This window comes from Protopterus annectens, chromosome 3.part0, assembly GCF_019279795.1.
Source record: "Protopterus annectens isolate FY-2018-M chromosome 3.part0, PAN1.0, whole genome shotgun sequence".
Lineage (NCBI taxonomy): Eukaryota > Metazoa > Chordata > Ceratodontiformes > Protopteridae > Protopterus > Protopterus annectens.
This window is the reverse complement of record NC_056731.1, coordinates 1363782900-1363805257: the sequence shown is the minus strand read 5'-3', so window position 1 is coordinate 1363805257 and position 22358 is coordinate 1363782900. Positions and strand designations below refer to the sequence as shown.

The window sequence follows — 22358 nt, the reverse complement described above, 5'->3', positions numbered from 1 at the left end:
TGTGTGATTTGGGATAGATGCAATGGAGAAGAGATGAGTAGGAGTGTTGGACCTCCTCTTATCAGCATACCTCACAAGTGCCCCTAATTTTGGCTTATACTTTTGCTCTGACATACTACACTCCATAATGCTTTCTGAAAAAGGTGCTGGATTGTCATGAACAAATAATGACATTTTCTGAAATTAAAGACTTTTTTTTAGAAAGTGAATGCTAATTCTTGTAGTCAATTTGTGAGCTTACTAAATCAGTAGTCTTGCTATTTTCAAAAGTATCTTATTTGGAAGCTTTCTCCATGAGTCTTTTGCTGAGAGGATGAGTGATAGGCAATAAGTATACAACTAAGACAATGTACATAAAGCAATAGTAACAAAGTACTGGGTCACAGGCTTGGGAGGTCATTGCTAAGAATAAACCAAGAACTGTTTCATTGTTATGTTAAGTTTGGAATCAAATACCATAGTTTAGGATATGCTATAACAACCAAAACGTAAAGCAGTCATGAAAAAGACCCTTCACCACCAAGGAAACCAGTCCAGGAACTTTTATTGGATAAAAATCACACAGTTAACACAAAGCACTAAAAGCACTTGGAAGCCAAAAGGCACATAAGCACATGAACGCCTTAATCCATAAAACACCATGCGTTTTCGTCAACTTCCTGACTTCATCAGACAACCAGTACATCAATTAAACTTCATTTATATGCACAATTTCACCAATTAATTAACAAATTAAGAAATTCAAAAATTTAAAGGTATATTTTCTATCATTATTCAAAATAGGTGACCATTCTATGTAAACTCAGAAATTTCATAGAAAATCCACAAAACACTTATTCATAAAATATTTGACTGACCATAAATAATCTTAAATAATCTTAAATAATCTCTTACTTATTCCTAAAAATAAATGTTTCAAAAAGTTATTGGGAAAAACTTGAAAACATTTATATATATATATACATATGCTCTTTCCAGTTAATATTATATCCTACCAATTGTTCTTAAAATCAAATCAACTATAAAAATATTATAAAAGTGATGTGTAAATATTAAATAGGTATTCTTAAAATATAAACCTTAAAAATGTTAAGAATGTATTATAATGTTGATATGTTAAAATAAGTTTATTACTCATAGTTTGTTAGTTCAAGCCTGCATCCAGTACTATGGAGCCCTCTTGTGGTCATTTAGGGTTATTGTCACTAAGTGCAATTTCTTCCTACAACTTCGCTGCTCTTAATTTGAGTAGTGGCAATATGGATATATTATCATTAAGCCCTGGAAATTTATCCGCATTTAGGGCCACTTGCCACCACAATTCCCTATATTCAATTCTAGTTTCCCACGGGCCCCCTCGAACATCCTGTTGAATACATTCTATTACTAGGAATTTAAAATTTATATTCCTTGCATGTTTTGCTATGTTTATATAAAGCGTTACTTTCCTTCTTAATAGATATCTCATAGATGTGCTCATAGATTCTTTTCTTAAAGCTCTTTCAGATTTCCCAACATAAAAGAACCCGCATTTTTCACAAAAGCAAGGTACACTATCCCTTTAGTGTCACAACTGAAATATTCCTGGCTACTTATCATTTTGTTTCTGCTTGCTATATAATATTTTATTTATTTATTTATTTATTTTATTTTATTTTACATTTGTTAACCGGGAGAGTCCGACTGGATACATGTCCATTTTCAGCGGAGGCCCGGGGAGAAAAGCTCCACGTATAAGCAAATAAGAATACACTATGTTGATATAATACAGTATATGTTCACTTAAGTATTTTACACAAGAATAGGAGACATTTTAGAATATTTCTACTCATTGCTCAAGACATATAATGAAAAAAAAATATTCAAAAAAGAACACAAAAACTCATAGTATAACAGACTTTTAACAAATGTAAAATAAAATAAATAAATAAATAAATAAATAAATCCTTGACATCGGACACTGACTAGGATGAGTCAGAAGGGTCCCCAAAATCACCCTCAGAGGATGTCTTTCTTCATTTATGACATAGCAACACTGCCTACAATGCCCACATTTATAAGTGCCCTTTCTGATCGTCTTGCGGTCAGTTTGGACTTAATTACTCTCAAGGATATCACCCTGGTTCCTACCATTTCTGTAGATCACTTTTTAGGGACACTAGAAATACCTTCTATATCAGTGAAGGATAAAAACTTGTCCCATTCTCTAAAAAATATCTTACTAATTCCACTATTTATTCCGTTATATTCAAGGACTAAAGCCTGGGAAAGATTATCACCATCATTTGTAATTCTAATTACCAACTCTGTCCCTACATTGGGATCCACAATCCTACTACCATTGCAACCCTTGTAAATAGGAGCAAACCTAATCCTCCTTCCTTCTTCCACTTCTCTTCTTATTTGTTGTACAAAATCATTGGGGTAGCCCCTCTCTTCAAACATTCTCTCTAAAAACTCACACTCCTTGTAAAAAAAATCCTGGTCTAAACTCGTCATGCGGCTACCCCAAACAAATTGCCCCTTAACAATACTTTTTTTACAGTGCTTGGGGTGCGACTTTGAAAATGTAAAAAGGAGTTGCAATAGGTAGGCTTTCGATAAACTCTAGTTTCATACTGCTTTTCTCCTTTATAAAACTCTATATCAAGATATATCAAACTACGGTCAGAGATGTTGTGTGTAAATCTCAAGAAACTAGTAGTAAGATTAATATAGGTTAAGAACTCTTCCAGTCTGTCTCTCCCCACTGTCCAAAGTATTACTATGTCATCCAGGAACCTCCTATACAACATCCAGCAATTTTTATATTGGGAATCTACCACATATTTCTCCTCCCAGTATGCTAAAACAAGGTTAGCATAAGTGGGGGCACAGGCTGCCCCCATAGCAACTCCTTTTATCTGCTGGAAGAACTCACCTTTGAAGTGTATGCAATTATTCTTCAGGACTAGATCAATGAGCCATAAACTAGCCAATTTGTCATCCTTACTCATTCCCTCATATCCAAAACTACATCTTCCAAAATAGTTTTTCCTTCTTCAGAGGGAATGGAGGAAAACAAATCAACAATATCTATAGTTAGAAATAACACATCTTCCTCCCAAACGCAATGGTTGAGGTCATTCAATAGATCCCAAGAATCTTTCAAAATATTCTGTCTTCCTGTCCATAAGGGCTTTAATTTGAGATCTACATATTTTGCTAATGTCTGAGTCTTAGAACCCTCAGCAGAAACTATAGGGCGAGGGGGGGGGGGTCATCTTTATTTTTGTGGATTTTCGTATCCCAAAAATGTGGGTATCTTAGGTTTGTCCACTTTTAAAAATCTGTAACTACAGTGGCTTATTAATCCCTCTTGCATCATATCATGTAAAGCTGCATCAATTTTATGATAGGCTATATTGATTTCATTTTTGGAAACAATACTGTATTTGTCCTCATCCCATAATAAGGTATACATCTTACTATCATAAAGAATATAATCCTTAAAAATAATACCCCCTCCCTTGTTAGGTTTCATCACTCTCACATTTCGGTTATTCCTGATCTCGTATAATAATTATTTTTCTTTTATAGTCATATTATCATGCTTTATACCCCTATTAATGTTTTTTCTAATTTCACACACTAATACTTTCTCTAAATTCTTAATCTGGGGGTGTAAAGGGGGGTTATATATACTTTTTTTCCTAACCACTTCTCCTTCATCCCTTTTGATGTTAGGTAGAATGACCTTAAAGTTCACTTTTCTCAAGAATAACTTGATATCCAACAAGCTTCTAGCAATGTCGCCCTTATTGTCTGGTATAAATTTTAAACCTTTGGAGAAAAGGGCAAAATGTTCTTTCTCTACCTTAACATTACTAAAATTGTATATACTAAAGTTATTCCATGTATAACACTGTTTGTCAGTTATAACACTATTAAGATTGGAAGAAGCATCCAAGTCCTCTGGGAGGTCCGGTAAGGGGTTTAATGAAATCTCCCCCTCCCCCTTCTTCCTCCCCTCCACTGAAAATTTCCATTCTGCGGCCCTTGTTTATTGAGCAGTCTTTCAGACCTACGCAAAGGTGGGAAGCTCTCATCATACTCCCTTTCACTTCCCTCAGGTTGTTCATTTTCAATACCGTATTCAACTGTAACAGGCTCTACATTATTATTATTGGTTTCACCTTTTCCATTAAAATCACCACCATAGGCCCTGTTAGGTCCCCGTGGTTTGGGATAACTAATATGTAAATTATAATCATGAATGTCCCTATCCAATTTTTTAATCTTCCTTTGAATAAGGTCATTACATTTTTGATCAACATTCTTTCTGATGTCATAATATTTCAATTTTTCTTCATTTATCCCAAAAATTAAATCATTTTTGATGTACTGATCCAAAATCTCAATGTCTTTCTCAATGCTTTCCTGAATTTTAATATTTTCCTTAATCATAAGCTTAAGAACTTCTAACCCACACTTATTGAAAATATCCACTAAGTCCTTATAATAACTAGAGTCATATGTAACATTGTTAGGAAATTTGAAAACGCGCAAGCCCTTTGGCACAATTTCCTTACTGATACATTCCTTTAAATATTCGTTTTCAATGGCTAAAGATCTGTATTTGTACATTAAATTACTCAAATAAAACAACTTCTGTTTGTATGTCCCACCAAAAACATTTTGCACGTTACTTTCATTGCCATGAAAATCAACATTAGGCTTGGAGCATAACCAGTCTAAAGTTTCCTGAGCTGAGACACGTGCCCCAGCATTCAACACAGTACCTGTTGCTTCCATTCCTTCTCCACAGCCATTGTCCCCATGCTCTATACCCTGTCCCTGCGCGGGACCCGCTTGCAAAAGTCTGGGTGTATTGGAGGGATTGAACGTAGTAGAACCAAGGCCGATCTCGTCGAACCGATCAATAAGTTCCCCTTGTTCTTCATTAACTCCACGATCCACTCCTGCATAGCGGAGGTTAGAAAGCAGGTTCCAATGAACGCTCTTGTCTAGTAAAGTTAGGCTGAGAGGAGTAAGGATGTTGATAAGCTCAGTAAGCTGCCCAATAAGCTTACGCGTTTGTCCAACGCCCTCAGACCCACGATTATCAGAGGCAGGTGTCCATCTCGCTCCTCAAAGTACTAGTAACACCAACACAGGAACTGCAAATAAACTCCAACCAAAACGTAAAGCAGTCACGAAAAGACCCTTCGCCACCAAGGAAACCAGTCCAGGAACTTTTATTGGATAAAATCACACAGTTAACACAAAGCACTAAAAGCACTTGGAAGCCAAAAGGCACATAAGCACATGAACGCCTTAATCTATAAAACACCATGCATTTTCGTCAACTTCCTGACTTCATCAGACAACCAGTACATCAATAAAACTTCATTTATATACACAATTTCACCAATTAATTAACAAATTAAGAAATTCAATGCTATAACAAAATAACTATGCAAAGATAACCATGTGAGCAGTTAGAATGTAATTCCACTTGAATATTTTACTGTGCACTTTTTAAGAAATGGATAGATTAGCCTAAACTCTGGATTGATGTTTTTTTTCCAGAAATAATTCCTGGGAAATGCTATTCGGAAGTTAAGAGACATATCAGGGAACAGTTTTAGTAGTATAGCAGGTTGTGATTCGTTTGATATCTATTGCCATGCAAAGCTGACTTATTAGTTGAATCTAGCCAAGCTGGAAATGTGAGACTCTAGCTCACTGAAGCAGGGGAGATGGGAAGAGTAACTTGGCTAGGAACTGAAACTCGCAAAACTGCTCTTTGTAAAGGTCTTTTTCTTCCCCCTCAGTAATTTGTTGACACTTTTGCAAGCTTCTTTCAGCGAATGTGTAGTACCATCAGTAGGAACAACATTTGCAAAACTCACTGCAGACCAGACAATGACACATGATCTGTAGACTCTTAAACTTGGGAGTTTTTTTCAGGTGTTCCATTCTAAGTGAATGGAAGTATTGTCTGACAACAAATAGGTGGAGCCACTTGTTCTCAGGATCTGTGCTCGCATAGTGCATCATTGGACAGATTTAGCTTTCCAAACGAATCATAATGTCTGCTCCCATGAGGGTAGAGACGGATAACAAAAAAAATTAAATAAATAAAATTAAGAATGAGTACTTATTTTGCTAGTGGTAGCCTTGTGAGGTGCAGTAATTCGTGGCAAGATAAAAAATATATATATATTTTTTCATCATTTGGCCATAGTGGTGCTTTAATGCAAGGCAGTGGCGTGTTTTATAAGGTTGATTGGTTGGTTGGCTGCAAATTAAACTATAAGGTAGCTTAGTTTTATACGCAGTGTTGATATTTGTAAGAACTGGGGAAGCATATAACAGAGAAGGAAGGAGATATGTTGCTGCTAAGGTAATCCTTGCTTTATCTGTCAGGTAGTGCTTGGCCCTATAAAGGGAGCAGAGTTTTTGTCAAGTTTTCTTGATGGAATGAAGTATGTGGTGATCAAATTTGAAGTTGTCATCTATTATGATTCTGAATAGTTCAGTTTGTCTTGTGGTTTCTACTTATGTGTTATTACTTGAGGTAATATGAAATGTCTGTTGCTGGTTAAGCTGCTGTTCTGGATTTAATAGCATACGCTTGCATTTTTGGATTAAGCAGCAAGTTAGAAACTTGCCATATTTCAAGGTCAGTGAAAGATTTTTTTTGAGAGCTTTCCTGTTATTTTGTTATGGATGGGACAGAGCAGATAAGAATTGAATCATCTGCATACAGTATGCAAGTGGCAAGTGTTGTACCAGTATGAAGTTTACTTATGAAAAAATGAAATTGAAGGGGGCCGAGTACTGACTCTTGGGGAACACCAACAGACTGGTTGAAATGCTGAAAGGTTTTGTTGCCATTTAGTTGCTTGCTGAAGATTACATAAATAACTGTGAAACTACGAAAGGGAGGGGTAAGCGAGACCTAGAGTTGCATGTTCAGAAAGGAACTTTTGGTGGGACACTGCATCAAATGCTTTGGAAAGGTTAAGTAAAAGCAAAGAAACAAGGTTGCCCTCATTTCTGTATTGGTTTACTATGCTGGTGAAGTTGAGGAGGGAAGCAGTAGTACTGTGGTTGGACATGAAACCATGCTGGGTATTGGAGAGGAGGCCATGTTTGTTTATATGTTTCATAAGATGAGAGTGAATCCATTTCTCGAGGATTTTTGAGAGGGGTGATAGGACAGCAATAGGTCTATAGTTTAACTCTGTTGAAGTACCTCCTCTGTAAAAGGTATAGTAATGTTTTTTTTTTCCAGAGAGATGGGAAATAGTTTTTAGTTACTGATAGGTTGATCAGAATGGAAACAGAGAAGGCTAGTGCTTCTGCACCTATTTTCAGGAACTTGGTGCAAAGGTTATCAGCAACTGTGATTGTTGCATTTTGAATTGGCTAGAATTTTTTTTTTTATGGTTGTCGGGATGGGCTGAAAACTAAAAGACAGTATGTTGCTTTCGAGTATAGATGGAAGATGGAGGGGTGAAGTGAGGTGCTCATTGATTAATGATAGAATTGACAGGATAAAATGAGTGGTAATTAATTCTTTGTTGTTTGAAGTAAAAGGACATGGTGTAGTGGTAAGGCCAGGGTATAATAGTTTACTTAGAGAGGACCAGAAAAGCTTTGGGTTGTTCTGGTGCGTTTTGTTGGAGATTACTGTAGTATGATTTCTTGTCAGAATTAACAAGGATCTTTGTACGGTTCCTGAGATATCTAAAATTTTGGTAGGCATGTTGTTTTACTCTTATACTATTTTTTCCTTGCTTTATCTCTTTGCAGCATAACCGGTTTGGTGTCTTGTCAGCCACGATGCTGTGTTAGTTTTTACCCTTCTTGTCCTAACTTGTGCTAAATCATTCAAAAAACTCATACAAGCATTTATATAACAGCTCACTTAGAAATGCAATGACAGTCCTACAACGTGAGAGGAAAAAAAAAACAGAACTTTTCTTCATAAAATCACAAAATAGTGGAAGGTCTTCCTCAGCAAGGAGCTTAATCTGCCCAGCCTTGTAGGGCTGCCTGCCGATCAACAGTTTCATAGGGATCACTGAAGATGCTCTCTCATTAGCAAAAAAACTGAAACTTTTCACACCCCAACTGTTGCTTTGTGGAGCTCTGCTTGAGCTCCTGGCAGTAGGAGCACCTGGAAGGTGCAAAAAGCTTTGTGGAACTAGCTAATCACAGGAGGTAGGACACATAGCTTCAGCTAATGCAACTGTGATTTATTTATGAAGATCAGCAGAAACTACTCTTTCATCCTCAAAGTACCTCTAGGACATTCGTAAGTGCTTTTATATTTAAAGATTTACTCAGACTGCTTAATAAATGTGAGACATTTATAAGCGTTTTCACTCTCTTTCACAATTAACTAATTATTTAAATGTGAAAGAGATAAAAGTGCTTTTGAATGCTGTACCATTATTACAGGGCAGTTTCTACTAATAACTTGTATTGGTTTGTAGTTAGTGACTGAAAAATGGCAGTGCTACAAAATGTATTTTTTTTTCCTCTAGTGTAGTGCTGCAAGTGGGGACTCCTGTTTTTAGTGAGCACTTCTACTGCATTCATGTATACCTGTTGAATCATTCATGACCAGTGGGACAGCTGTTATTGGAAAAATACCCATTTTCTAAGCTTATTGTGGTCTTGTAATCCCATTTATGCTTGATACACTAGGCTTGTTTACACCTGTTACAAGTACTAACTAAACAAGAGTATGGGCATATTTATATTACTTTGAATCCCACCTAATGTATGTCAGACCAGTGCAATCACTTATACATATATGTCAAAAACATATACACAATGTATCCTCCACTGAGTTTGCAAATCTGTCTGTATGGCTTGAATAAACTGCATGCTGAACATCAGGTTATTGAGAGCTTGTAAACCTGATAATGGTGTCTGCCAAAATGGACACCCCACTTAATAAAAATAAAATATTCGCAATTCAACACAAAGGCAAAAAGACTGATTCAGAAACTGCGCTGTGAGATACTGAGGCACTCAGCATTGCATTATAAGAAAATGGCAGCAACAACACAAATTTTATGCAGAAAGTGCAAGAAAACACAAAGTCCATGTACTACAATGACTTTAAGCAGCTACAAGTTATACAACTAAACTTTTGAATTTACGTTTACTTTATACAGTATGAATTTCTTGGATAAGAGTCAAATTGCATAGTCATCCATGCTACAGACAGATATCCGAGTGGCAATAGGTTGCTAAGTACAACATCACATAAACTACTACAGTCATGCACAAAGTCACCACCATGCGGCAGTCTGCAGGAAGAAATTCTGCATCAGTAATTACTTTGGAGAATATCTAACAGACTTAATTTATAAGGATAAAAATGAACTATAAATAACAGCACAAAAATAATAAACAAGCAGGGGAAACCTTCACTTTACCTTTAGTACTGCAGAAAATTCTGTCTGGTGCCTCGACTGTTTGACTTTACAGCAGAGTCAGGAAAAGTACATCAAGCCAATTTTAATCTATCATACAAGTAATAAGACCAATGCAGTGACAAAAAGAAGTTGTGTCTTACCATAACGTTCCATCTGTATTGATTATCTTCGTTCAGTCATTACGTATGGGTATCGGTTCCGAGCTCGGAACCGTGCCGGCTATTTTCCAAGCTCGGGTCAGCTTCAAACTCTTGAGCTAAACTCTTACCCACAATCTCCTTCTCCCTGTTACCTCAGAATGAGTTTGCAAGTCAAAGAAGGTAGAGGCTACCTCTGGTCAAATAACCTAAGAGAACTGGATGGTGAGATCCACTAGAAACCACAGGAGGGGGAAGGAGGGAGGGTCGTAATGACTGAACGAGGATCAACAATACAGATGGAACATTATGGTAAGACATAACTTCTTTAGCAGATATTGTTAATCCTCGTTCATTCCTTACATATGGCACAGAGTCCCCAGCTACCTCTATTCCTGGGAGGCTCTCATGGAAGGACATTCCTGAGCAGCATAGAACCGAAAGATGCTCTTCCCCTGGAGGCAAAATCCAATTTGTAATGATTGATGAAGGTATGAGGCACAGCCCAAGTTGCAGCTGCACAGATGTCATGTAAAGAAGCTCTGGCATGGAAGGCAGCAGAAGTTGCCACTGACCTTGCTGAATGAGCTTTCATGGTAGTAGTCAATGAGATAGTACGTTGTGTGTAAATAAAGTCACACAGTCCTTCAACCATCTAGCTAATGTGACCTTAGCAACAGCTGATCCTAATCTAGGTCCAGAAAAGGCCAAACATAACTGGTCAGATTTACGAAAGGGTTTAGTCCTGTTTAGGTAAAAATGGATTTGCCTATGTATATCAAGGGTATGTAGGCAATACTCTCCTCTTTTTGAATGGTTGGGAAAGAAAACTGGCAATTTAACGGCTTGATTAATGGACATTTCAGAGATCACTTTAGACACAAATGACGGATTAGTTCTCAGAGACACTGTCTCTATGAAAAATCAAGTATGAACTCTTGATACATAAAGCTTGAAGTTCAGAAATACGTCTGGCAGAAGTAATAGCGACCAAAAACAAGGTTTTCCATGACAAATACTTGAGGTCGCAAGAAGAGGCTGGTTCAAAAGGTGCCATTGTCAGAGCTTGTAGAACTAATGATAAATCCCATGGCTGAATAGGTTCTCTAAAAGGTGGCTTCAGATGATTCACACCTTTTATGAAGGTCTTGCACAATTTATGGGGCATAAGAGAGGAATCTTGGACACCCTCATGAAAATTAGAAATTGCAGTCAAATGAACTCTAATGGTAGAGACCGACAGACCCGACTGAAACAGGTCGGCCAGATAGACTAGTATTATCGACACTGGTGCTGAAAAGGGGTCTACTTGTTTATCTTTCAGTCAACAGGTAAATCTTTTCCACTTGCTCAGATAAGTAATTCTAGTGGAGAACTTATGGGAAGCAATGAGAATATCACGTACTGGTAAAGAAAGATCATGCTGCCTGGCAATCAAGGGAATTGTAGTAGCCAAGCCATTAGCTTCAGGCTGTTCAGGATGGGATGAATCAGGTTCTGTGGGTGTGAGATCAACTCCGGGATTGGATGGAGGATCCATGGTCGATCTAGTAGGTGAGGCCAAAGGAATGGGAACCAAATCTGTCATGGCCAATATGGTGCTATGAGGATTACCTTGCTCTTCAACCGCCGGGCTTTCTTCAGAAACTGGGGAATGAGAGGAAAGGGCAGAAAAGCATAGAGAAGACCCAAGGGCCAATCGTGGACTAAAGCATCCCTGGGTGACTGTCCTGGAGAGGGAATCAGGGCAAAGTAGTTGCTGCATTTGTAGTTGGCTGGGGATGCAAAGAGATTGCAGCAAGGACGGCCCCAGCGGTGGAAGATCTTCGCCGCTAACAAGGGATTCAGGGACCACTAATGAGGTTTCAGAATGCACCTGCTGAGCCTGTCTGCTATCACGTTGGAACTCCCGGGAATGTGAGTTGCTAGAAGAAAACTGTTGGTAGCCATCGCTCATTGCCATATCCTCATGGCCTCTCGGCAAAGGGGGTAAGATTTGGTTCCACCTTGCTTGTTGATGTACCAGACCACCGCCATGTTATCTGATTAAATCACAATTGTCCCAGACGGCAGCAGGGGATGGAATGCTTGCAATGCCAGAAGCACCACCCTCAGCTCTAGAACATTTATATGCAGATGGGCCTCCGGTTGGGACCAAGTGCCTTGGACTCTCTGTCCCTGACATAGCCCCCCACACCCCATCAGGGAGGCGTCCGTGGTCACTGTGGCCTTGGGTTGCTGGGGGGAGAAGGGGCGAGACCATTGTGAGAGATTGTGTGTCATCCACCAATTTAAATCCTGTTTGCACCTGTGGGTTACTCGAATCATGGCTGAAAGAGGATACTGAAAAGTATACCACTGGGTGAGCAGCAGCCATTGTAGAAGCCTCATGTGAAACCTGGCCAGGTGAACAATGGTGATGGAGGCTGCTATGGAACCCAACAGCTGCAGAACCGAGTGAGCCGTGAATTTTTCCTTTGAAAGGATTGGAATTAGTTGTTGCTTTATCCTTAAAATTCTGTGCTCTGGAATAGCAGCTGTGCAGTTTTTTTGTGTCCACGATAACCCCTATGAATTCGGTCGACTGAGAAGGGGTGAGATTGGATTTCTGCCAGTTTATGGTTATGCTCAGCCTTTGTGCAGTGAGGAGAGAGTATGCCAGGGCTTTTTCCAGTAGATGTCTGGTAGGGGAGGAAATGAGCCAGTCGTCTAGGTACAGAAACACTTGGAATCCTTGAAGTCGCAAGTGAGCTGTGACAACTGCCATATACTTTGTGAACACTCTGGGGGCTGTAGAGAGTCCGAAGGGCAGTACTCTGAACTGGCAGTGACTGGCTCCCGCATGGAAGCGCACAAATCTACTTGATGGCCTGTCCACCTTTATGTGGTAGTACGCATCTTGAAGAGCTATAGAGCACATCCAATCATCTTTTTCCAAAAGTGGGAGGATAGACTGTATAGTGACCATCTGGAATTTCTGTACTCTCACAAACTTGTTCAATACACTGAGATCCAAAATTGGTCTCCAGTCCCTGGTTTTCTTTGGCATCAAAAATAGTCTTGAGTAGAATCTGGATCCTATCTGGTCTGGGGGGACTATTTGGATGACTCTTTTTCTTAGCAGCTTTTCTATCTCTAGTGCTGCTTCTTCCCTTTGACTGGGTGGAACATCGGGAAGATTTTTTTGAAGTAAAGCGACAAAGATCGAAGGGGATATGATAACCTCCGGTTATGATCCTTTGTAGGCAAGAATCGGTGGTGATGGTTAGCCAGGCAGAAGGCTACAGGGAGAAACGTCTCCCAAGCACCTCTAGAGGAAAGGAGTTGGGCCGCTCTTCAGGAGCGCTGGTACGACTGACCAGGGAAAGAATCCCTGGAACCCAGGTTACGCGGTCTCCCTCTGCCCCGAAAGGAGAGTCTTCCCTGTGAGTTTCCCCCTCTGCCTCTGGGGGAGAACTCGGCCTGTGTGTCACAGAAAGGACCCTGAGATTTCTTGAACCATATCTTCCCACTCTTTTGGTTTCGGGAGAAAGCACATTCAGGGGAAGAATAACGGACACCTATGGCAGAAAGGGTCTTACCGTCTTGTTCACATCTGGCCAGTGTGCTTTGGCCCAAACAACGAGGAGGGCTCAATGGGGGCATTAAGAAAGGAAGACTTAATGGGTTCTGCGAAGTTGCACAAGCGCATCCAGGCGTGTGTCGTCTCAAGACCGCAGTTGAACCCACCACTCTAGCTGCTCCTTCTGATGATTGAGATATCAATCGCATAGAGGAGTTAGATATACACTCAATGGTGGCCAGCTGAAAGGCCACTTTGTCACGGACCTCATCAGACACTGCACCAGCCAAGGTTTCAGAGAGGTCAGGAACCAGATCCCTTTGAAGCCTAATAAAATGTGCCATATAATTCAGGGACCTGATAGGAAAGGTCGCTGAAGCAAAAGTGCGCTACCCTATTCTGTCCAGGGCCCGGGACTCTCTGTTAGGCGAATGGACAGTCTGGCTTTCTTCTTCTGCCAGATTCTTTTTATTTGCGGCCGCCACCACCAAAGCATCTACAGGAAGACCTTTGGACCAATTGGGATCCGAAGCAGGAGGGGACAAGATCCTACCTGGCCTCCAGGGAATAGCTTCAACAGTATCAGGGGCCTTCCAAGCACGCTGCATGATGAACTTGACAAGTTCATCGGCAGGTGGAGTAACCCAGGAGGTAGGGGGCCGGGCGCGAAAAGCCTGCAGGAACACACATTACTCAGGGGTCGGATTAGAGGGCTGCCAGTCACCTCTCTGTTTCAGGATTTCAAGGATATTGCCAAGGGATACCTCAGGGGGTGACCGAGGCAATCCTTCCCCCTCATCGAAATCTATGTCTTCGGTGAGAGACTCCTCTGTGGAGTCCATGTGCTTCCTCTTACATGAACTTTTCCGGTGGACCTCCTCAGTGAGAGAAGCTGGGGAAGACAATGGAAAAGGGGATTCCTGAGGGAATATGTCCTGAGGCCCTTGCACCCGGTGTCCGCTAGGTGCGACTTGTGAAACCAGTGTACCAGAGGAGGGCGGAGGTATAGACAGTCCGGTATCGCCAGCAGCAGCGAAAGCCTTCTCCATCAGTTGGAAGGCTGGTCCACCCGGAGAGGAATGTATGTCAAGGACAGGGGGCACTCCTCCCCTAAGTGGCTCAGCCTGCCGACTCGGAGTCCCTGGATGGCTGTGGAGCAGCAAGCGATGCGTATCACAGCCGACATCCTGGGTCGTAGCAAAACTTTCCTGCCACGAAGGCAACTGCAGTTCCTTAGTGAGATCCATAAAGGTAACCGTAGAAGGGGAAGACTGTACTATATCCATGGATTTCAAAGGCAATGAAGGAGGAGAATAAGGTGGTGTCTTTGGAGATGGGTGATCACCTCCCAAGGAAGGATAGTGCCTGAGGGGTGGAATATCTCTGGCTAAGAATGCCTGGTCCACAAGACGCAACACATCATGTTCAGAAAGACTTCTAGTGGACCTCACAGAGACTGAGGGAGAAACAGGCCTGTCCACAAAAGAGGCAGACTCGGTGCCCATGTCATCTGATCGCACAGAGGACAATGGTGCCTAGAAAGATTGAACTACTGCAGTCCGCACCAAAAAAGTAATCGGTGCCAATGTCATTGTCTGCACAGAAACAGGGATCGGTGCTGAAACTGGAACCGACAAAAACTGGAGTCAGTAATAAAGGCCTCGGTTCCGAGGAAGATCTCAGAGCCGACGCAGTCAAGGTCTGCGCCGACTGAATGGTTGGTGCCGATACAGTGGTAAAGGTCTGAACCATGGAGCCCCTTGGTGCCGATATGAAGAAGGCTGCAGGAGAGGATGGAGCCGAAATCACTAATAGAGCCGAAGGCCTCGGTGCCGAAGGTCTGGGCACTGAAAGCACTGGGGCTGACAGAGCTCCGGAGCCAAAATTTTAGCCTTTTTAGATTTTGGTTGGTGAGAGTCCCCAGCCGGGGATGAAGGCAAGGATTTAGCCTTAGTAGAAACATCCATTTTCTTATGGGCTTTAAGAGGGGTTGAGACCTCTGACCCAGAAATAGCCTCTGAAAAGGGAGATTTTAGAAGTCCCTTCAGTATTAGCTTATTTTTCATTTCTAACAAAGTTCCATTAGAAAAGTTTTCACATATAGTACAAGGTGGTTAAACAGATAAATGGGAAGCTCCCAAACAATAAACACATAAAGAGTGTGCATCAGAAGTAGGCAGTTTGTGTCCACAATCAGAACACCGCTTAAACCCCGGACTACCCTTTTTATCTTCCATATTAACAAATAGAAAAGTACCAACAATGGTACAAGAGAGTACCCGAAGGTATAAAAAAGAAAAGGAAAGGGATTACCAACGATGGTAAGGAGAAATTACCTTGCAGTAAAAAGGGGAAGTAAAGGACAGAAAAAAACCTGAGGAAATTATAAACGCTAGATTCGATAGGGCAAGAGACAATAAAATATCAACTATTCTGACAGAAAAGTAATTTGTAAAGCAATTAAACAATTGACTCTACTTAGCTCAAGAGAAGTAGCTTGACACGACCGGATGGCAACGCAGCAAACGAAATCTGAGGTAACAGGGAGAGGGGGATTGTGGGTAAGAGTTTAGCTCGAGAGTTTGAAGCTGACGCGAGCTTGGAAAATGGCTGGCTCGGTTCCGTGCTTGGAACCGATATCCATACGTAAGGAACGAACGAGGATTAACAATATCAGATCATACTTTTCAATGTGCAGTATTCAGTGGAAACTGACATTTAAAAATAGATGCAAAATGGTCTTTACACATCTATTCAACATAAATTTGGTATAGAAGTTGCATCTGAATTACATTGTAAAGGTCATAAATTTAATTTGGTCTCTTTTGCATTTTTGTTTAACACAATTATTTTATTTTATTTTTAATCATTATTTTCATATTCAGCTACAAGGAACTTCAGTTAGGACTTGGTCTGTCTTTGTGTGTGTGTTTTTTGAGAAATCTCAGTTGCATTTTAAATTGTTTTATTTCTAAAACTGGTATTTTTATGCTCTATATGTAGATACCCAGGTACTTATTTGTCAGGTTGAGGAATCCAAATGTTGGTGCTTTCTGGAAAAGGTATATAAAAACTGTTACTGTTTATAGGACTAGCTAATTGTTTAGGAAGCTTATGGCAAAAAAAAACAAAATGCATTATATGTTTCCAGTCACCATCTCGAGCACCTCCTTGATTCTCTCTTAAGATGAACTGCACAGAACCAGAAAAGACACCACATTAGATAAAGATTTTCAGAATGTGTAACAAGACACTAAGACTTCTTTGCAGAAATTACCTTTAGAAGCAACTGCTCCACTATGACAACAAACAGTTATATCAGGCTAACCTATTAAGTACAGAAAACCTGTACCAACTAAAGCACTGCTTTTTAGTATGGAGTCTAAAAAATACTACCACATTTTCTGATGTTTCTAAAATCCATAAAAAGGTAGTGTTTAACCGCTGTTTTTTGCTAACTTTAGACATGTCGTTGATAAATACTCTCACAAAGAAAGTAGTTTTTTATTTAAAGGGAGATACTGTTTGCATGATATGTTAGTGTAATTTGCTTTATTTGTTATGCAAATCTACTCTAGTATAAAATTAAAGGGTTAAGACTACAGAAAACACTTTAATGCTGAGGTATTTCAAAAGTGAATATGAAAGTTCAGCTTGGGCAGCTGAATGTCACTGTTTATAAACACATGCTCATAACAGGACAGCGCAGTGGTACCATTGTCATCTCACAGCAAGAGGTTCTCCAGTTTGATTCTCGGCTGGGGTGACTTCTGTGCAGAGTCTGCAATTCCTCCCTGCATTTGTGTGGGTTTCCTCCCACTTTACAAAGACATACATCTGGAATGGTTTTCCCCAGGCTTCCGCTGAAAATTGGCTTTGTTCCAAGTTTGACTTTCCCCGTAAACAAATGTTAAATAAACAGAAATTAGACACGTGACATTGTAAAGTGCATATTTTGACCAGTTTATTAACACCATGCAAAAGTGAATTTTATCACTCAAAAGCCTAAGTATTCCTGGCACCTTTATCTAAGAATCCTTCAATGAAGACTGAATGGTTTATATTATATCTACAATGATGTTTCACTTAATTTTCTGAACTTGAATATCTGAAATAAAACTACCTTGATGGAAGAACTCCTCTGTAATTTTTTCACTCCACTGCTTGCTCAGTTCCCAGGTTCGGCATGGATTGCAAACATCAGCACACTTTAAAGCCATCTGGGAATTACAAGAAAACAAAATGAAGCCAGAGACTTGAATTATCACTCTTTCAAATACAAAAACAGATGTCCTATTTCTATTCTTTTAGCAACAAATTTTGTTCATACTGTTTCTAAGGTAAGAGAAAGAATTATTACAAGATAAAACAAGTTAAACACTGGCTATAAAGTCAAGGTAGTCATAAAAAGTTATTGCCATATAATATAGCAATATCCTCTGTGCTAAAAACTGCTCTACCTAACACCCAGAAGTGCCTCCACTTTAACACTTCTTGTTCAGGCACTAAATTACATCTGGTGCTTTACATTCACTTAAAAGAACTCCTGGCAGAATCAATCCTGTCTCACAGACCTGAGATGCTGCTTGCCATATTTAAACTATTGTCCTACTTCTTTTATTAACATCATGCACACACAAGCTTGTGTGTGGCTCCAACGGGAAGTACAGACCCACTGACCAATATTACAGATCCAGGGTGTACAAGTGGGAATCCTGCTTTGAATAAGAGGTTTTTGAGTGAACTGCTGGAGTACTTGTCATATTTCATCATTTTCCACTACTTACTGAAAAACTAAGCTGCTTAGTTGCCATCTGTGTGCTAACATATACTATTCTGAAAGCTAAAATACAATAAGGCCAAGGTTGTATTATATTGTACGTTGTTAAATTAATATTACATCCTTGCAGAGTTAAGAAATTGTGTCCCCACCTCCTATTTCACAGGCATTCCACATCTCTGTAGTACTGCTTATGTTGATGTGGTGTGGCCCCAGGGTTCCTGCTAAGGGTCTCATCTCTTTCAAGTTGCTGTGAAGTGATTTATCTCATGGAAACCAGAACACTTGCACTAATAAAAGCTTCTTAAGGTAGGAAGCAGGCTCCCCATGTATAATCCAGTGACTCTGTTTTCAAATGATGATCAGAAGTAAGGATCAAATTGACATTCCCTTTCTTAACAGGAGAAAATTGTTACCAATGGAACTTCTATGCATAATTTAGATGGAATTACAGGAATAACAGTTTCTAGAGAGACTGTGTCCTAGTTTCCAAACAAAATGAAGCCTGACACTTGATTATAAAACTTTCAGATACAAAAAAAATAAGTTATGTACATAATGTTCCATCTGAGTTGTTACTTTTCATTTGTCTTCAACCTGAGGGAATCGGATCTGGCACCGATCTGACTCAGCTGTATATGCCAGCATCGGATCCAAAGTCCAAGCTCCTCCCCTACCCATAATTCCCCGCTCTCCCTCCTCCCTGCAGATCGAGTTTGTTGCAGAGCAGCACTAACCTAAAAGGCCAAAGGCTTATAAAACCTGGCATAACTGTATAAAGGCCCACATGCTAAAAGCTAGCTAGGAGAAGAGGATCTTTCTTCAGTCTATCCACTACACAGCCCAAAAACCAGGCAAGGGTATGGAGGGAGGGAAGGTTGATGACAAATGAAAATCTACTCAGATGGAATGTTATGATAAGTATATAACCTGTTTATCTGAAGTGGTTGTTTTTATTTGGTCTTCAGCCTGAGGACAAAGTCCCTAGCTACCAACAAAAACCTGGGAGATCCTCATGGAAGGATATTCCGGAGCACATCTGAGCCAAAATATGTCCTGCTATAAAGAAGATCCAATTTATAATGAGAAATGAAAGTATGTGATGAGGCCCAGGTCGCATCCCAAAAAAGGTTTAGAAATAGAAACAAAAAGCTGATCCGATTTACGCAAGCTTTTGGTTCTATGCAGGGAGAAACACAACTGCCTGTGCACATCAAGTAGGTGTGATTTGTATTTCCCTTTATTTTGGAAATTTGGAAAGAAGACTGGCAAATTAATGACCTGGATAATATTGGATTCTGAAGCTAACTTCAACAAGAAAGGATTGGTCCGCAGGGACACTCTGTCTTTATGGAAAACTAGGCAAGAAAGCTTAATAGATAATGCTTGAAGCTCAGAAATCCTCTTGGCCAAGGTAATTGCCACCAAAAAGGCAGTCTTCCACAACAAAAACTGCAAATCGACCAAGGTAGCTGGTTCAAACGGGGGAGAAACCACAGCCTGCAGAACGAAGGTAAGATCCCAAGGGGGCGGTGGGGTCCTTAACCAGATGTCTAAGAAGAAAGGTACCTTTCAGAAAGGCCTTACAAACTTTAGTTGAAGCTAAGGAGGCCAAATTTTCGCCCACATGGAAATTGGAAATCGCCACTAACTGGACCTTAACAGTACAGAAACTAGCTCCACAATTAAAAATATCTACCAAAAAATCCAAAATGGCAGTGACTGGAACTGTAAATGGATCCAGGTCATGCTGAGAAGCCCATATCGAAAAACACTTCCATTTGCTACAGTAGATCTTCCTTGTACAAGTTTTATGAGCCACATCAGGATCTTTCTAACAGGAGAAAAAAGCCCGGGACTCCTGACTGTCATGGAAATTGGAGCAGCTAAGCCATGAGCTTTAGGTTGACTAGATCTGGGTGAGGAACCCCTGACAGGTGCATAATCAGATCCGGGACTGGATCCAGAGTCCAGGGAGGACACACTATATGAGACCAGAGTGGGGAACCAAACTTGATGAAGCCAGAAATGGGCAATGAGGATAAGTGAACTCTCCAGCCACCGAGCTTTCTGAATGAACATGGGAATAAGAGGAAGCAGAGGATACTGGTGGTCAAGCATGACTAGAGTATCTCTGGGGAACTCCCCCGGATGGGGAATCAAAGCAAAATACTCACTACACTTCACGCTGGAAGGAGAGGTGAAGAGATTGCAGCAAGACTGATCAAACTTTAGAAAGATCTTGTCTGCTACTGACGGATTCAGAGACCACTCGCAAGGCATCAGAATAGACCAGTTGAGCCTGTCCACCAGGATGTTGGATTTTTACAGAATGTGCATTGCCACCAGAAAACAAAAGTAGAGATAACCCACTCCCACAATCTCATGGCCTCACACCAAAGGTGTTAAGACCCGTTTCCCCTGTTTTTTGATGTAGCAGACAACTGACATATTGTCTGCCTGTATGGCAACAGTCCCAGGAGGAAGAGAGGCATGGAAAGCTTGCAATACCAAAAGTACCACCGTCATCTCCAGGTCACTGAAATGCAGACTGGTCTCTAGGGGAGACCACGTGCCTTGGACTGTCCTTCCCATGCAATGCCCCCCCCCCACCTGAGCAGGGAGGCGTCCTTCAAGGGAAGAATGAATGGCTGACCCAGAAGGAGGTCCGGGGATTGAAGCCACCAAAAAAGGGAGTCCCTGCAAACACAAGACAGTCAAACAGGATGAGACAATGGAAGGTCTAGAAAGGACCACTGAACTGGTAAGGCCCACTGCAGGACCCTCATATGAAGGCGCACAGTTGGAACAACAGTGATTGTAGTCACTGTGGACCCCAATGCCCGAAGAACTAAGCCCCCCATGGGTAAGTGGGTTGAAGAATGTCCTGTACATGGGGGCAGAGTGAAGACAGTCTGTCTGGAGACAGAAACACCTTGCCTTTTGTAGTGTCTAGTTCAGCACCTATGAAATCCAACATCTGAACTAGTGTCAGTTGAGACTTGGTGAGATTTATGGTAATACCCAGGGATGGGGCTATATGAATAAGATAATCCCTGGTCTGCATTAGCCAATGCTTGGAAGAGCCAATCATCCAGGTAGAGAAAGACCTGAAATCCTTGCAGACGCAGGTCAGCTGCCACTACTGCCATTACTTTGGTAAACACCCGGAGGGGGGGGGGGTGAATGGTGGTGACGTCCAAAAGGGGAGTACTCTGAACTGAAAATGATTGGCTGCCAGCTGGAAGTAGTGAAACCTCCAGCAGCGCCTGTCCATCTTGATATGGTAATACGCATCCTGGAGGTCCACAGAACACATCGTCGTTCATCTGCAGGAAGGGTGGAATGGACTAAAGGGTGACCATCTGCAACTTTGTCTTGGTAATGAACAGGTTCAGGGTCGAAAGATCCAGAATGAGTCTTAAGTCCCCCGTTTTCTTTGGCACCAAAAAGAAACTGGAATAAATGCCTGATCTGGACTGGTCTGGGGGGAACGTGCTGGATGACTTGTTTTGCGAGCAGCCTGGCAATTCCTACAGCTGCCTTCCTCCCATTGACCGAGTAGAACGTCTGGGAGGTGTCTGGGTGGAATGGGGGGGATGAAGAAAGGGGACAGAGTAACCTTTGGATATGATCTGCAGAACCCAATGATCATTTGTAATGGACTCACAGGCTGTTGGGTGCAGAGATAGGTGCCCCCCCGACTGCCTCCAGAGATGAACAATCGGACAATCCCTCAGGATTGCTGAAAGTGTCTGTCCGGGAAAGCATCCTGACTGCCTCCAGAGTGCAGCAGTTAGGCAAATTCTCTGGAGTGCTGAAAGGGCTTCTCAGAGAATGGACCTCAAAAGTCCTGGTGTTACAGGCCACCTCTACGACTAGGGCAACATCTACCATTAGACTTGTCCCCTCTGCTGTAAGTGGGGAGGTCTGTCAGCCTAGAACTGCTGGAAAGACCCTTGCATCTTGCAAAACCACATCTTCCTACCTCCTCTCTGGCTCTAGGAAATGTCCTCTGAGGAGTAGAAAAAGGTATGCCTATTGCAGATGTCTTCCCATTCCGTTCACTCCTGAAGAGAGTTTCCTTCACCTTAGGTCCAAATAAGGTGGATGCATCAAACGTAGCATTGATGAGGTCTCGAAGGGCTCTGCAAAATCACACAGGCACATCCAGGCATGCCTTCTTACAGCAATTCCTGAACTAGCAGCTCTTGAATCTCCCTCTGATGAATGGAAAATCAACCTCATGGAGGCGTTCAACAGGGACTGAAGGGTGGCCAGTTGCAAAGAAACCCTCTTCTTGTCCTCTACAGATATGGACCCTGAGAGGGCACTGGAAATCTCCCTAAATAATTCCCTCTAGAATCTTGTAACTTGTGCCAAGTAGATCATCAACCTGAGGGCAAAGGTTGCGGATACGTTCTCTGAATGGAGGC

The 22358-nt window shown here is 41.1% G+C and overlaps 1 protein-coding gene across 1 annotated transcript in view; it reads right to left on the bottom strand.

The window, feature by feature from the left end:
* The window catches only part of PDE7A (phosphodiesterase 7A), a 1297734-nt gene that overhangs the window by 372102 nt on the left and 903274 nt on the right, over positions 1-22358 (bottom strand). Inside the window, exon 9 of the mRNA XM_044065847.1 lies at positions 17266-17362. Within this exon, the coding sequence (XP_043921782.1) occupies positions 17266-17362 (97 nt within the window). The remainder of the gene's footprint in view (positions 1-17265; positions 17363-22358) is intronic.